The sequence below is a fragment of the Cyprinus carpio genome, chromosome A19 (genome assembly GCF_018340385.1).
Source record: "Cyprinus carpio isolate SPL01 chromosome A19, ASM1834038v1, whole genome shotgun sequence".
Classification (NCBI taxonomy): domain Eukaryota; kingdom Metazoa; phylum Chordata; class Actinopteri; order Cypriniformes; family Cyprinidae; genus Cyprinus; species Cyprinus carpio.
Window position 1 is genome coordinate 22,986,489 of NC_056590.1, and position 18,006 is coordinate 23,004,494.

At 37.8% G+C, this 18,006-nt stretch overlaps 1 protein-coding gene across 5 annotated transcripts in view; it reads right to left on the reverse strand.

Annotated features, from left to right (window-relative positions):
• LOC109100169 (zinc finger transcription factor Trps1-like) overlaps positions 1-18,006 on the reverse strand; it is a 109,887-nt gene that overhangs the window by 50,356 nt on the left and 41,525 nt on the right. For all 5 annotated transcript variants that reach the window (XM_042777095.1, XM_042777097.1, XM_042777098.1 and 2 more), the window contains exon 5: positions 14,671-15,313. In XM_042777095.1, coding sequence (XP_042633029.1) covers positions 14,671-15,313 — 643 coding nt within the window. The remainder of the gene's footprint in view (positions 1-14,670; positions 15,314-18,006) is intronic.

Below are 18,006 nucleotides of genomic sequence, written 5' to 3' on the forward strand. Positions count from 1 at the left end.
TCCCCACCATGATCTGTGATTCAGCTCGCAGACGTGCCGACAAGTCTAAGTGAGAACGAGAAGTCATGAGAGCCGGGCGGCTGCAGGTCCATCTTGCTGTGATTATAGCTGCAGTCACGTTGTAATTGCAACTGGCTGTGAGCTGTTTATGGGTAGAGAATCACACATATGGACTTGCCCCTTTCATTTTAGGGCTGCTGCACATTCTCCTGATTACGTCTCCTCCTCTCTTGCACCCGTTCCATCACTGACACTATTCGTGCAGCCAAGCCCTTGATGGACGGCTGTGCTGCGCAGGAGCCGTTGCTGAGCGACGCCTGTAAACAATGGGAATGTTTGCGCTTTGTTTATTCGTATCACACTGAGAATCGTCTGCCAAATCAGCTGGTTTTCTCTAAACAATCTTGGTGTGCTAAACAATCGTGATACCTGGAAAAGCTGTCAGCGGATTCGCTTAAGATCACCTTACAGAATGCCAAATAGTCTGCAAATAGCCCCCCGCACCCCCCACCAGAAAAAAAAAAAACAAACAAAACAAAGGCAGCATTTATGGCCCTTAATGAAGCATAACAGCCACCGTCTGCATTCATGCAACATTATGCCACACTCACCTCAAATGCCACCTGCGCTGAGTAATATGACAAATGACACGTCCATGCATAAACATTTCTACTGTCCTTTTTTAGCAGAGCTCAGAGCAGAAATGACTGTGTGAAGCTTCGCCTTGATTGTTTTGAAGAGAAAGTTCACAAAAAAAAAAAGAAAATTACATTTTGTCGTTCATTTGACCTCATGTCAAACCGAACCTGTAGTTAGTTTCTTCTGACTAACACAAAAAGTTTTTCCCCCACCCAGTTGTTTTGCACCCTATTAACTTTCATTATTGTCAAAAACGGTTTAAGGATTATTTACAATATTTTATTTTCTGTTCAATGGAACAAAGAAAGTAATGAAAGTAAAGCTGTAGAAATGACAGAATTGTTAATATAATGTTAATATAAAACTACTATGTAGTAAAACTAATACTATTTGTAGTTAATATAAATACTAAATATAATGCCAAACTTCTTTACAAGAATTTAGTTTTCTTCATTTTTTCATTATAATATCAGCAGTTTAATTTAGAAATATATACACACACACACACACACACACATATTCAATGTTTTTATATATGAATTGCATTTTTTAAATGTATTTAGAAAAAAAAAAGATCAGTACAGTTCATTTTTGGGTGAACTACCCCTTTAACCATTGGGATTTCTTTAATCTCTCAAGTGGCACAGTCATAAACTGTCCATTTTGAGCCTGAAAGTCTGTCTGTCTGTCTGTCTGTCTGTCCATGGATAAATATCTTTGGTAAATAGCTCAGATGCTTCACTAAGGAATATAGTATGGATCAAAGAAGCCATGTCTTCCTGTATAAAAAGTCTAGGCCACAAGCTTGCTTGTTTGTCTAAAACAATTAAGGTGGTTAGGAGGGGTGTTCCTGACAAATAGCTACCAGCTGATAGTGCTTTGGCAAACTCCAGAGGAGGTTGGTGGGGTAGTAAAAAGGGGGCCAGACCCTGAGACGGAGTTCTAAATTAATAATCGGTCAGGGTCCGAAGCACGCCTAATCTTGGCCAATTGCTCCTTAATTACGTAAGGTGCTGCCAATTTGAACTGTCGAGCAAATCAGGATCAGCATGCATTCATCTCCCCCCCTTGAATCCTGATTGAGTCTGGTCACTATTCGGATGGATCTCATTTTCACACATGGAACCAATATGCCGGCCAGATGTTCATTTGCAGTCGGGTACTGAGCACAACGACTCATCTACACGCAATGGCAGTTTCTCTCAACACTATAGCTGTCGTCTCACACCCTAGACAGGAGCAAAGGACATGAAAGAGGAGGAGGGACAGATTGACGGAGAAAGAGGAGGAAAAAAAAAAATGTCTGGTAAATCCACTGTCAGGTCAATGACTTTTGTTGTGCATAGTTAAAACAGATGTCTCATTGCAGTCGGCCTGGCTCTGGAGTTGGACCTCTGTGTTCAAACAAGCAAGCTTTGGTCCGCAAATCAAAAGGATAATTCATATAAACATTCAAATTATGCAGTAACGTTTTTTTCCCCATTTCTCTCATCTTCTTCCGTAGGTCATAAATAGCTCTGCTCGGATTCTGGTTTTAGTCCCCGCCTGCATTATTAGGGCCACCTGGCTGTTTCTGGCACTGTTCAATAAGCGATCCAGGTTTTTCAAATGAAGCTGCATATACAATTGCTTCCTCATTAAATGCAGAAATGATCTGTAGTGACATATTGCCTATAGATCTGCTCTTATTTTGAGTGAGTTTAAAGAATGAGTAGTGAGTTTGAGTGAGTCATGATACAGGATGGAGGATGAAAGATTTTTATAGTCTCTTCAGGCCATGCTTTCCACTGCTGTTATTTTTAACTAAAACATATGATTAAATTAATCATATTTGTTCATTGTTGAAGTACTAAAGTACTAAATTAACTAAAACTAAAACTGAAATAAAAATCAATTAAAATAAAATAGAAATAGTAAAAAAAAAAGAAAATTACATTAAATTACTAAAAATATACAAATAAAAGCTTATTAAAAATATTATTAAATATTATAATAGTATTTAAATAACATTGATGGTTTAATTATGCAGCAGATCTGAATGATAACATTTCATAAAGGCCATGCTTAATTTAAAACAAATATAGGGAAATCAATTTAAAAAAGCAGGGGAAAATTCTGAAACTGATTAAAATATTTAAACGATTTATAGTCCTATATTTAACAGATGGAGGTGGTTCAGAGTTAAGTAATGGCTGACTTTGTACAATATCAGCTGAGATCTGAATGGCTGATGATACTCGCCGGTATCTTATCTGCCCTTCTCTGAAATGTTATAAGTGAAAATTGCAGTTATGTTAGTAACACCAGTTACCACTGCATTGTTTAGGGTGAAAGAGGATGAAACGTTATGGAGAGAGGGTGTATGTGGGGGGAGTGAATCAGTACAGATGAGACACAGATCAACCTAACACCCGACTCCAAAACCAGATGTTTGAACACAGAGATATTTACATTTGACTACTTCATCCCCCACACCCCACCTCAACTTTCTGCCCATAATTTAAACACGATCTGCATCTGTAATTTACATCATGGGGAAGTCGTGGCCTAATGGTTAGAGCTTGACTCCTAACCCTAAGGTTGTGGGTTTGAGTCTTGGGCCGGCAATACCACGATTGAGGTGCCCTTGAGCAAGGCACTGAACCCCTAGCTGCTCCTCGGGCGCCGCAGCATAAATGGCTGCCCACTGCTCCGGGTGTGTGCTCACGGTGTGTGTGTGTGTTCACTGCTGTGTGTGTGCACTTTGGATGGGTTAAATGTAGTGCATGAATTCTGAGTATGGGTCACCATACTTGGCTGTATGTCACAAAAAGAAAAAAGAAAAGAAAAGAAAGTATAAGACAGGCATAATACAAATACAAAAAAAAGGGGTCAGAAACATATCCGCCATGGGGCTGCAGAATTTGATGAGTGATTCATATTAAAAAAACAGCGCATTACACAATTAAAGAATAAAAATAACTCTAACCACCATGCTGTCAGTGAACAAATTACGCTTGTCAATGGCATTTTGGGGTGCGCTTGTGTTTTGCATAGTGTTACACCCTCTCATTTTAAATTTAACTTGGGTTCAAATGTAAATAACGTCGCAGAAAGGTGGGGCTGAGGGGGTATGGCTGGCAAAGTTTTATCATCACTGACATTTATTATCATTATAAAGGTTTTGGTGAATGAAAGCAGACGTGGGTGGTAAGGAGGCAGGTTTCCGGCACTTTTTAACAAGGTGATTCGGTGCAGCTGTGGCTGGAACATTTAAAAAGTGGGCACACAAAACACTGAACACAGTCCAACCTGTTACCACATATAGCAACAAAAAGAGAACCACATTTGAATCCAGGCTTTCATTAGAAAGATAGTTTCGCATAACATTAGGTTTTGATAACAATTCAGAACAAAAGAACTTTTCTTTGTGGCGTACATGCCGTACATGTTACGGGTCTGTGCAAATATAAGCTAAGGCGAGGCACACGACCACACATAACAGAAGGTGCAGTGTACATGACATAAGTGCCATTCAGACTCAGAGTCGATAAATTAATCGGCCGTTGAAAAAAAGGTGGAAATTCACATGGTGTATAAAAACCAATGCTGAGCAAACATGTTATGAGAGCAGCTGGCCGTAACTGAAAGGACTTGATTTAGGATGGTGGAGAAGGATGTAATCATAGCAGACAGACACATGAGTGAATTACCGCCGATTATGTCTTGCTTCATCTTTAAACACAATCTGACCATTATGGGCCACGGAACAGCAAACTTTGCTCACAACCTCGCCATCCTTTCCATTCTATCCCCTGCCCTGTGCAGCCAAACCACAGAAACAGGATGAATACACACACGCACACTGGCCTGGTCTGGCGTGGTCGGCTGGCTGCACAAGGGTGTCAGTTTGTTTCTGCAGCAGTCAAATTTCCCATCATTCCTTAGACAAAAATAAACAGGGGCGTCCTGGAAGACTGTTGAAACGGCTCTGTGTATTCCGCCCCCTCAGACGGTGAGGTCATGCAAAACTCTCTGCTTGCCCGCAGACCGTAGACTGCAGCAGGTAGTCACATTCCCTCTCCTCTTTTTTTTTTTCTCTTCCCTCCCGTCCTTGCTCATAAAATGTGGCACTCTTACAGAATTCGTCTGCGAGATGCGGAGGAAGGTTTTCCACTTCCTGTCTGAGCAGCATCAGCACGATTCTCCAACACAAAGAGACATGAAAACATAAACACACACTCATTCTATGACAAACAAACACTGACATAAACAAAATCTTGCTGAGAATAGCAATTAGAGAAGAAAAGTCTAAATTTTTCTGTGTAAGCAGACCGTTCAATCCATAAACCGAAACATTCGGTACCGACAAACACCAAACAGAGCTCAAGCAGTGGAAGTGCTGTTGAAGATTGATGTGTGCAGGGTTGCAGGCCATGTGACATTTCCACAGTGCAGGTGAGGAAGAGTGTATTATCCTTGAATCAAACTTCAATGCAAACACTCACTTTCCTCTACAAGGGCAACACGGCCAGAAAAGGACACTTGGGGTTGTTGCAAAGACAAAAAGTGCAAAATACTGCAAGTGCATTGCAAAGTGTTGGTTAAAAAACACAAAAATATCAAGAAAATATAATGAGAGATCGTCCTTAAACAAAAAAATAAATAAATAATAATTAAATAAAACAGACAAAATACAGCTATAAAATTTTAATAGTCTAATTCGTTTCTTTGAGCAAAAAAATTAACATTTTGCATTTTCTAATTTTTGTAAAAAAAAAAAAAAAAAAAAAAAAAAAAACTTTTCCCTTAATTTTATTTCACTGAAGTCTCTATGGGTAAAGCCTATTCTTTGCCTCCCCTTTTCTGGCCAGTGGATTGTCATTCTATTGCATCTTGCCCAGAACTCTGATCCACTCAGCACTGACCGATGAGGAAATTATAAGTGCTGGTGCCGCTGATACAGCTAAAAGAATGTTAAAGTAATGAGATGCAGGGAGGAATTTGTGATTAGAGCTTACTGGTCTATGTAAGCCATTACTTATTATCACGAAAGGAAAATAACTTTGGTCATCTTTCTTCCCAGTGAGGCCGACTTCCTGACAGGGCAACCTACCTATAATCCTGCCAAGCTTCCATTCTGCTAGGAACAACTGGGCATAGAAAGCACAGCCCAGTTAAATTAAATGGAGGACTGTGCTCGATTGGAAAACAGCTTGTGTTCATTATGTGTTGCACATTATACCATCTTGAAAATAATCTACAAAATGTATTTGATGGGCAAGATATAGAAACACTAAGACAAACACTGTGTTGTGCTTCTTTTGAGGTAAATTGCAACCTCTCAGGCTCCTAGTTGGTAACCCACAATCTTGTGGCTTAAAAACCAGCAGTGTTACAGGAATCTGTAAACTTTCCAAGAATAAGATTTTGATGTCTAACAATTTAGAAGCATTAGAAGGACAATTTTAGTATTTTGTGAGAACTATAAGATATGCTAAAATTATCTAAATTTTAGGCCTGTCCCACCTAAAAAAATAAATATTTTATTTTAAGTCATGTTTTTGACATTATCTGTTGAACTGCTAAGTAACGACTTGAGATGTAGATTATCTGTTCAACTGCTATTTATTGTGACTTTTGAATATAAACTCATTTTAATTACCAAAAACCAAATATTCAATTTGGTCCAATTTCTGAGTGACAGCTAACTTTAGGCTAAATTTGCAATCCCATTACCTTTTTTATGTATCTATTAATTAATTAATTAATTAATTATATGGTAACAAACTAAAATAGGATTCAATAGGTTAAGATAAGTTAGTGTCATTCAGAATTAACCATTTTTGCATCAGTTACTATTAGTAGGTTAATTTACATAATTCATGTTTGTTCATAATACATTCATGTTTATACAACCAAAAGCAAAAAGCATTAGTATGCTTTGTACTGAAATAAATAGAAATCCAGATCAATCCATGCTATAAATATTGTCAGTTCATGATACCTAACGTTACAAATGCAGAAGTGTTCCTTCTTATATATAAAAAAAAAACTGTTTTAATTTTCATTTAATGTTTATTTAATTTTTTATGTAATGTTTTATTCTGTATTTAGACCAATATTTTGGTAAAAGGATTGTAAAAACTGCAAAGCTCAAATAAAATATTTAGTTTGACCTCCTGAGGTGCATAGTCAGCACTTTCTAAAGGTTACGTACCTAATTTCACTGACCATTTGTTAAAAAAGAAAAAAGAAAATGGCCCTATTTTGTACCTTCTTCATTAAAAGTGTCCTGTATTCCAGGCTGGTCAAGAGATTCTCCCTGTATCCTGTGGCAAGTACTCTAAAACGACAGACAGTGAACAAATTAAATAAAGAAAAGAAGAGAAGTTCTGGCTTCCTGCGCTGAAACACACACAGCCGAAGGATTATGATAGTCATGTGGGGAGGGCAGGTAGGGCATCAATGACTCCTCTTTGGCTAAAGAGAAAGATTAGAGGGCCTAGTCATTTGTAAAATGTCATCAGTTATTACAGACTTATGATAATGATGATAAGCAGAAAAGATAATTCATCATTAACCTATTTTTTCTCCTCGACAGGAAACAGCCCCACCTATCCCATTCATCTGCACCGGTGGGGTGGAACTACATCTATGTAGTATTCCTCCTCAGGTCTAGCTCCACAGCATTACAAAGGGAATGGAGTAAGAGAAAAAGAAAAGGCTATAAAGAAAAAAATGAAACGCATTAAGAAAGAAATCCTGATGGAAATTCAATACATTGGAGTCCCAGAAACATACAGTGTGGCTTATCAAAGCAGCTGTCACTAAATATAATTTGAGGCAGCGGGTGGAAATGTAAACGATGGCAGACCTAATGAATTTCATTTCAGGCCTGCCCAAAGTAGACTTACTGTTTATCACAACCCTTTAATAAATACACAAATGGGAATCACAATACAGAGAGTGCTCTTCACTAGATGGCTACAGGATACAGGCATTTTCAATAGTAAAGAGTAGCAAGGAAGGAGCAATACTGTGGAACAGCAATGGTAGTTTATCTAGTGCTACATTTTAAAGGAATGGAGGAACCACAGGGGGATCGGAGGCAATTATAAAGAACTAAACCTTCTTCAATAACACTTTTAAAATGTATGCAGAAGATTTCTCTTAATGTCTGAGAAAAATGTTTGATCACTTCAAAAAAAAAAAAAAAAATAAAAAAATAACTATAATGTGATTAACTATAATGATAAACAACAAATTGTTAAAAGTGAGTACATTTCACACAATGTTGCCAATTGCTTTGGAACCACAATGGTTGAATCAATGTTTTTGGATAATAGCTCTAAATGATTGAACAGACTGAATCACTCAATAGACTGAATGATTCAATGACTCACTCATAGATAGTCTAGTGGCATAAAAAAAAAAAGCCTACACAGACAAGTGGATTGATACAAACATTGTAAATTCCCAGTACTGGAATTAAAACTAATTATTTTAGCTATCAGAAATGTGTAAATTATTACTGAATTATTACTGGGGAAAAAATAATTATTTGAATTATTTACAACAGTTAGGTGTAAATAATTCAAATAATTATTTTTTCCCCAGTAATAATTCAGTAATAATTTACACATTTCTGATAGCTAAAATAATTAGTTTTAATTATTTTAATAAATTTGAATAAAACATGTTTTAAACCAATGTTACACTTGCTCCAGGTAACACACCATACCATAATGAAATCCTGCTCAATGTACGATTTGTCTACTTTTTTCTGCATAATTGATTAAATTGCATAATACGCCAAAAATTATTTTGAAGAAAAACGCTTCCCATGTTCTTGTTTTAGAACCATCTTAAAGAAAAAAAGAATGTTGTCCTGCGTACAGTATCCAAATAAGCATTTGAATCTAAATATGCAAAATATATATCCATATGAATCATCAATATGCAAAAAAGAATCTAATGGATCCTTAATGAAGAACATGCTTGTTGTAATCAAAGCTTAGTCTTCCTAAGCTACTATCCCTCTTTGGTACTCAGTGGGTAATCGTGCATTCAGAGACATGCGGACACGCTGTGCTAGGGGAAATGAATTGCTAGTTCCTTTGGTTTTGTGCAAGTGCAGGGAAACCTGACTGAGAGAAATGAATTGGTATTTTGGGGATCAGCAGGAGAAAATGACACAGGTTGCTCAGTCATTCTCACCTGAAGGGGTGAGAAAAACTCAGGGTGCTGGAAACGGCAATTCTGACTAGGGACTGAGATGGGCAGATTGGGTGATGCTTCTTCGTGTTAAACTCCCGGATCTGCATGAAGGAGCTGCCGTATCAGCATGATACCCAGAGAGAGATCTTACATAGCAGAAACGGTGGAGAAAGTTGAGGGAGGGAGGCTCCCCTGGGAGAAACCATCTGTCTGCCTCACCTGTGCCACCCACCCCTCCAATTTCTGCCACTGCATATCATGGATACACCAAAACAGCAATTCATTTATAATCTCCCACATTCATACACACAGCTGCTCAAACATGTCATCGACTTCACAGAAAGCCTGCTTAGAGAAGAGGCTACCTGGGTAATACAGCTGCTGTTGGATTTAATGTCATTGTGCACCCCTGTGCATCACCTGCCTGATGTGCCTGCCCCATTCCGCAAGGTAACCACACATTTGCTGGCTGCCAAGCACAGCTGTTTTGTGTTTGTGTGTTTGTTTAGAGGCCTCTGGCTCCTCCCCCTTATCCCTCACTCCTGAGCTTGCTGTTGCATCGCAACAAGATGAGAGTCTTTGGGTGCGTTTCTGAACCAGTGTCGTCTCCTGAAGCCTGGCACCTGTCACTTCGGCAGACTAATAGGTAAGCCGTCTCTTCATTAGGCTGCAAAGAAAAGCTAATCAGCAGCTACCCAGATGCCTTCTCCTTTCATATCCTCTTTCCACCACGTTCCTTTCCTGCTGTCTATCCGTACAGCATGTTAAATCTGAACTAAATGCCTGCCTGAACTTAGCTGAACTACAAATCCAAGAGGGGAACTGGAGGTGGGGGAAAAGCATGTGAAAAGTTGGGAAAGGAAGGAAGAAAACAGTGATTGTCACCTTCCTCAAGAGCCTAGTTAATCTGACACTCAGCAAAAATTAAATGGCAGATTGTATTCATTAAAAAACAAAAAGGGGCTCCTGTCTCTTTGATGTGGGACATCTGGACTCTGGAATCCACAGCCAGATTCTAAAATAACAGAAAATGAAAAAATAATAATAATAATAATAATAATAATAATAATAATAATAATAATAATAATAATAAATAAATTCATTAAAAAGGCAGTAGTAAAACTTCTACTGAACACCTATCAATTAATTCAGCACTATTTCAATATGTTCTCAATCAATCATCCTTCACATCTGTTGACTCTTGGGGTTTAAAAAAGGAAAACCTCAAATTAATCCAATAAAACAACAGGTTATGAAGGTTAGTCTGATTAAAATCACATCAAACACTATTCAAAAGATCTTCTAGCATCCAATGCTGTTCAGTGCTACAAAGACAGAGGATGAAGTTTGGAAAGTCTAAGTAGAGCCCACTGGGAGCAAAGTTCAGTATGATCTGCAGGGTTGTGGCTGGAGGCTTAATTAGGTAATAACAATAGGACTATCTTTAGAGATACTGAAGTGCACTAAGAAGCGACATAAAAGGATAACCGCATGATTAGTCTTCACAGATGAAAAAGCATATCCGTTTGCTCCAGGGGTTGACCAATGCCAGCACCAAGCACAGCGGGAATATCAATCTGGGGCAATTAACGTGACCTGCAACTTGCAGGAGGTCAGCTGTAAAAAAAAAAAAAAAGCGTACCTTTTGAACACAACCCTAAACAATGATTGTGTGGCAGGGTTCAGCCACAATGCATCGGGGGGTTAATTGCTGATCGCTGGACAGGCTAGAGAAGGCGCCAGCAGCCAGATTCTGGGTAGCATGCAGGAGAACGCTGGAGCAGGAGTAATGAGCTCTGACATGAGGCGATGCCGGTGACGGGCCAGCAGGCCGAACGCTGCCACAGGGGCAGAACGCCGCTCTATGGGTATGTGGCAAGACTAGAGGAAGCTGGAATTCAGAGTCAAGGGCAAACAGGCATTTAAAAAAATAGGGAGGCATGTTGTTTTATCAGAAAGTTAAGACATCAGAAAAAAAGATTTCTAGAGACTGCTTAAAATACAATGACCTTTCTTACCATTAATGTACAGATGTATATAGATTAGATATAGTTTTAATATATAGATTTGAACATGAATCGAACAATGCATTGATATGCAATAAATACAATGGTTTCTATGTCTCATAATGGACAAAAATGACACATAATACAAGATTCTGCTCGACAAGAAAAGCTGACATCCAGATCCCTTACCATTATTGCTCAATGATTTATGTTGAGGGAAAATTATGTTCATTAGTGTCATATAGTGTCATTAGTATAATATTCTAAAGGTTAGCCCAGCGTAGATCAAATCAACTATTCTATGGAGAGTCACAAAAATAAAATAAAATAAAATAAAATAATTATATATATATATATATATATATATATATATATATATATATATATATATATATATATATATATATATATATATATATATATACACACACACACATACTATATAGTAGATCAATCTTTATGTCACTAAATAGGTATTCATTATCAAATATGCAACAAAAACCAAGAAAAGAATGAAAGAAAAAAGTAGTTCTCTGGTTTCTAAAAAGGCAACTCCCAAGCCAAGCCCCTTCATCACAAAGTCTCTGTCTCAGTAATCAATCTCCTCTTCAAATCTAAGTGCTGAAACAGGTCTGTGTGAGCCTTGGCTCCAGACTGGGTTCTTCAGGTTCTTTGGTAAGGAACCCCTCCCTGGCTGAGCCGGGTTTCATAATACAATAGATGACTCACACGCCAAGTCATGGTAACTCAAAAAATATTGTGACGGACTTCAGATACCTTCTGAGTCTCATTAAGCCCTAGCAGTCCCAAAAAATGTTCTGATTCAACATTTCCTGAGGGCTAGAGGACTCCACCTCCACCCCGAAGCTTTCACACACTCACTGACACGCCTAGCCTAATGACTTAACCACTGAACGTACCACGCCCGGCCCTCTTCTCCTGCCAACCGTTTTCCAGAACCATCCAGGGAGGACGTACGGCTCGCAAACCCCATTCGCGTTCCCCTTCCTTTTCTTTTTGGGCCAGCGTGTTACATCAGTGATGCCTTTTGGATGGGAGATGCACAGGAAGGAACAATTCCCAGCAAGGGCCTCTTGTTACTCAGAGCTCTGCGTTAAAGGGACCAACTTAAAACGTAAGCAAACAAGAAGGGTAGTGAATGGAAATTATGTCAGAAAATTGAGGGAAAGCCACTCCTTCTCGCTGTCAGCCGACGTGGAGATCAAAGAGGAACATGGAGCTTTAACATACACATAAATATACAGAATTCATTGCCAAGCTGTTGAATCCACACCATTGCACGACCTTGAGTTTGGAGAAAGACATTTAACAGCAGCCTAATTCTGCTCCAAATGTCAGACAGTGAATACATTACATGAAATGCCTTTGTAGAACTCTTGTTTTCACTAGCTGTGCATCTTTAAGCAGTCTCCGACTGTCATTTTTCGCCTGCTCACCTTTAACAACTGCATGAAAAATCCCTGATCACTACCCATATCACAGTGACACTAAAGACATTATACGTCCTGATTTTTATAAGCCCATCATAACGCATACTTCTGTGCAGCTGAAGCCACTGTGTCAGATTCATCATGTTATCCGACTGACATGCCTGACAGAGACTGAGGAATATGGGAAGCCAGGTGACAAAAACACAAATACATTGTTACACAGACAGCCATTACGTACAGGTCATTGTGTTACATTTACTGCCCACAAACACGCACTTCATGATATGTTTTATCTTCTGACACTGGTGCAGATGGTAATTGACAGAAATTTGTAACCAGATTTGCACTTTCTTAAGGAAATATTGATGCTTGCAAGACTGCAAAAGAGTATGTAAAACTATAGTAAATGTCACAGTAAGACAAGACCATTCAAAATTCAGCATGCAAACATTAACTGCAATAGAAGTAAGCAAATATTAAGATTATGTCACTGAATGCTGAACTTTACATGTAAATCAATAGGGGATTTTTAAACTTTAACCTTTTAATAAATTAAGTTAAAACGTCTAGAAAAAAAGAGCTTAAGAAGTATATATATATATATATATATTTATATATTAGAGCCTGACACACACACACATATTAGAGCCCGACCAATATATCGTTTAGCCGATATTATCGGCCGGTATGAGCCTGCCGCCAATATATCGGTATCAGCGAATATGCCGCTGATATGAAATTTTTTTACAGAACATATAATGCTGATTAAATGCTTCTAAATGGTGTAATTACTTAGCTTGTCCAGCAGAACGCGCTCCATTGTTTGCTACTGGTGACCTAGGTCAGTTTAGTGTAGAGATGTGCGTCACCCAAGTCCGCTGCTTCAAATTATCTATTTGTGTTAAGTTATTTATAATAAGTGAAGTGAAGTGCACTGTTAAGTGCACCAATGTCAAACTCATTTTGAATAATAAAGTTTTAAAGTTTATTGTTAAATTGTTAAATATCCTGCCTCCACTACATAGGACTATGTTTGTTACATCATTATAAGTGTTTGATCACCACATTTGAATTATAAAAAAAAATTGTTAAATAGTGTGATATCAGTAGTGAAAAAATAGTGTAAAAATAGAGCGATATCAATATAGTGATATAAGAAAGAAGTAACAAGATCTCTTATATGAGCTATTTAACTGAAATAATCCACCAGACCAGATTAGGCAGAGCACTGCTTCCTCACAAAGTGTATAAGTCACAATTTCCATCACTAAGGTGTGCAGTGCAATCTGAATTCTGAGGGTAAAGGGCACAACGCCAGATGCATTCGTCACTTATGAATCCAGCGTCATGGATAGAGGCCTTGTTACCTTATTTGTTTCAATGTCCATGTACTTTCCCTATTATATCTTTCTATCTTTCCGTTGAATTTGAGTGTTTAGTTCACTATCTAAAGTTCAGGTGAAGTATATGTCCCAGAATTTTGTTTTGTTTGTGTTTAAGCATTGATGACCACAGTGGCTCTGTTATTGTGTCTGCAGCTCTCTAACTACCTCAATTAGTCTGGCCAGGCTTTTGAGCTGCAGAGGGTCTCTGTACATACTGACTTCATTAAAACCCAAGTAAGCATGATCACACACAGACCGACAGACAGACACATATACAAACAACTTAAGCTTTACGAAGATCCCACCCCAGCAGTAGTATGATAGGCTGTAGTATGATATTCTACAGAAAACTTAACCTGCAATCAAAAAACAATAATAATTTTCTCTTGAACATAAAATGTTGCTTAAATATTATAAAATTCTTAAATTATAAAAATTATATTTATATTTATTAATTATTATAAAACATTGTTTTAAGAACAAATGTTACATTTAAAACTATAAAACAGACAAAAACAACTATTTATTATTATTATTATTATTATTTATATAAATTATACTAAATTAAATATTACATTAAAAATATGAAAACAGAAATATATTTGCACTTAACAATAATAATAATAATCAAAACATTATTATTCTTATATTTTTATTTAAATTGTATATTTAATTATAATAATTTTTTAAAAATTTTATAAAAAACATTTTTAGCAATCTATTAATGCATGTTATTTATTTATATATCCAAATTAATTTATTTATCTGTCTGTCTGTTTGTTTGCTTGCTTTGTTTGTTTGTATACTGAGGCCAATTAAAATATTAGCAGAGCAAGAAAAAAATCTAACTATGCCTGCAGGAAAAATCCTTACTGTTGAGCCTGGTCACATGGCTTAATAACTAGAAAGAAAATGCATACATTTCTAAAACTATTTAAGGAAAAAAATAAGAAGTCCAGAGAGAGTGGACAGACAGAGAACATCTCTTACCCTTAAGAGTGACTGAGACTCTTCCTTGGCGCTCTTGCCCTCGGTAGAACTTGGGTACTGCTGCCCAGCTTTCTCTGCACCGCTTGTTGGTGTCCCTGGCAGGTATCCTTTAGCATCGGCGCTGAGGCTGAAGATCAGTCCTGATGAGTCTCTAAGCATGGTCGCCCCCTTCTGCTGCTGCTGCTGGTCTTTTACCCCGGCTGCCACAGCATTAAGTAGACCCAGTGTGGCCTGGGGGAACGGGGCTGGGCTTCCCCTAAGAATCTCCCCTGCACGTTCTTTGGACACCCACACCAGGCTCTGCACATGTTGTTCCCCACCTCGGACTCCACTGCCAGTCACAGGGCCCAGCGCTTCAACCCAGCCTTTCTCCTTCTCATCCTGGGCCTCACTTTTCACGACCTCTGAGCCGGGAAGCGGCTCGGCTCTGCTGTCCTCTGTGGGCACCAGGCTATAGAGTTTCAGATCACCTTTGCTCTCCTCTTTGATGCGGAGGGTTGCGGGGGCAGAGCAGCCGTTGGCAGGAGCAGAGGCTGGATCCCCAGAGTCCTGGCAGTGGGCGGAGTTAAAGTGGTCCAGCAGCGCTGTGGTGTCCGTGGCAGTGAAACTACAATGCCGACAACGACAGCAGCCGTGAACTCTCCTGCAAAGAGTATAAGAGATGGTCTCAGCAATCATGACCTATATCATTCTTCATGGATAAAACAGTCGTTTCGCCCCTGGAGAGCCATCTAAGACTAATCCACATCCTGAATATGTGTGCTTTCTCCTTATATGACGTCTCTGCCCCCCTGAGCTTGGTCTGAATCTCTGTAATGCTGTGTAATTACAGTTTAGTCAGCTATTTTCGTCTGCATAATGGCTCTTTGTTCTGTTCCAAATAAATGAAACAAAGAGCTGCTCCAAACTCTCTGCAAATGAAAGCTAAATGAACAGTCTGCTAACCTTTAGGTAAATGATTGTGACATTCTCTACAGAAACACCAATGATTTTCTATAAGCTTGTACTTCCTGTTTGAAATTGACCACTGACAAAGAAGTACGGGGAAGTGTACCCCACCCAAAAAAACGATGTTTATTTTACATGCATCAGTAGATGTGCTTGGACAATGGCCATTCGTTGACAGGTTTGGCTGTAAGTGCTAACTGTACCGCAATAGAGTATTTTCACTGAATGAGAGGTTCTTAGTGTTGAATGTTAAAGGTCAAATCAAGTTATTAATACCCTTCGCCAAGATCATCTATAAATGAAAAAAAAACAATAATAAAAAAAAAAAACATGTTAACACGCTCATCAAGTATCAGCAATTCAAATGATGTTTAGTTGTATACAACGGTTCCTTAAATCTAAGAAGCGTTTCAAGAGTGCTGTTATCTATTGAGTACAACAGAACTATGATATTTCACTGGGAACTGGAAATGGAAAAATGTTGTGGTTATGCACTGCTTGATGCTCCACCTTCTTTTGGAATTATTCTGGGGAAAATATCCCAAAAAATATTTATAAAAAACTGCCAATTCATAATAGTTTCTTGGTTATAGAACCACTGTACAAATACACATTGTACTTCAGTAATATTCCTTAATATAAAATATGACTAGCCCAATAAAACAAAATACAAATGACTTTAGACACAGGACTGAAACTCTGTGCACCTAGGAGGAAATATTATCAACAGTTCAAAAGTTTGTGGGTTTTTTCTTTGTTGATATATATATATATATATATTTTTTTTTTTCAGCAGGTACACCTTTGATTGATCGAAAACAGTAAATACATTTATGTCACAAAAGATTTATTTTAAATAAATTCTGTTTTTGTAACTTTCTATTCATCATAGAATCCTGACAAAACAAAAAAAAAAAAAATCTAACACGTTATCCACAAAAATATTAAGCAAAACAACAGGTCGCTCATAAAATAGGATATATAAAACTGACAATGTAAACTTTCACAAATACAGAATTCTACAAGTGTGTAAGGGTTTTAATGTACTTATGTATAGAAATCTGACTAAATGTCATAAATGTGGCATCTAGATGTTTTGCTCTCTTTCTTCTCTCACTTTTTATCCATCCCAGTTCAACACAGAGTGTATTCTTTGGGAAACTAAAGTTGTCTGGTGTTATCATAAATGCCCACTAGAGCCATATCCTTCAAGCTGAATATCAGTGTAAGATTTTTCTTATATTGTAAAAATAAAAAAAAAAACCAAATAAAATCTGAGATCTGTTACCCAGTAAACAGCCTCTCACAATCTGACACTATATCGAACCGGGATGGATAAAAAGCAAGAGAAGAAGAAAGAGAGCAAAACCGCTAGATGCCATGTCTGCCCCTCTAAGCACCAAAAGGAGGGACAGAGTGGGAAAGTGCTTTTCATCATCGCTGCTGCCTGACTTTCGCAGCATGCAGTTCTGTAATTTGCTCCTCTTAGGTACACGAAGGCAGGGGCAGATCAAACACTGGTGCATTCCAGTAACCGGTGAGGTGTGAGAAAGTGTACGATCCATTGCATGTACCCCTGATTACAGACAACACAATGTTTACATCTCAGGAAAAAAAAACAATCATTAGGTACACACATCCAAATATTACTTTGTAAAACCAAAAAACAACATAAATGCACCATTTATTTTGCTATATTTTAGGTAAAAGTCATTTAAATAAAAACATCTACACATCTAGAAATAAATGGGCATCTGAAGACCATTTAAACTTCTGTGAAGTTGTTTTATGAGGACCAGTTACCGTAAGCGACAGACACACAGATTCATTCAGTTATCATTAATCAGTACCAGACAAAACTAGCTTTCCCCACCACCACCAAACAAGACTCAAGTGTTTTCCAACAAAGCATGGGTTCTGCTTCCAAAACAAATCGTATTCTTTGGTCACTGACACGGAGCATAAATACATGTGTCAAACCCTGCAACCCAGAACTGATTGTTTTCTGGCATGAGTTCTGTTAACAGTGAAGTTTTTAAATGGAGTAGTTGATGAGAAACTTTATTCTACCACGCAAAGCCTTCAAGAACTTAATCGTACAGGTTTATATCTTACATTGAGCGTCCCATTATCTATCTATCTATCTATCTATCTATCTATCTATCTATCTATCTATCTATCTATAGCTAAACTTCAGTAGATCACAACATCATATCTACAGTATATGCGACCGTAATATATGTGACAAATAAATCCTGATCTTTTGAACCTATTCATGAAAGAATCCCGGGGGAAAAAAAGAATGTTTCATGGTTACCACAAAAATATTAAGCAGTTTTCAAAAATTTATAATAAATGTTTCTTCCAAAATCAGCATATTAAAATTAT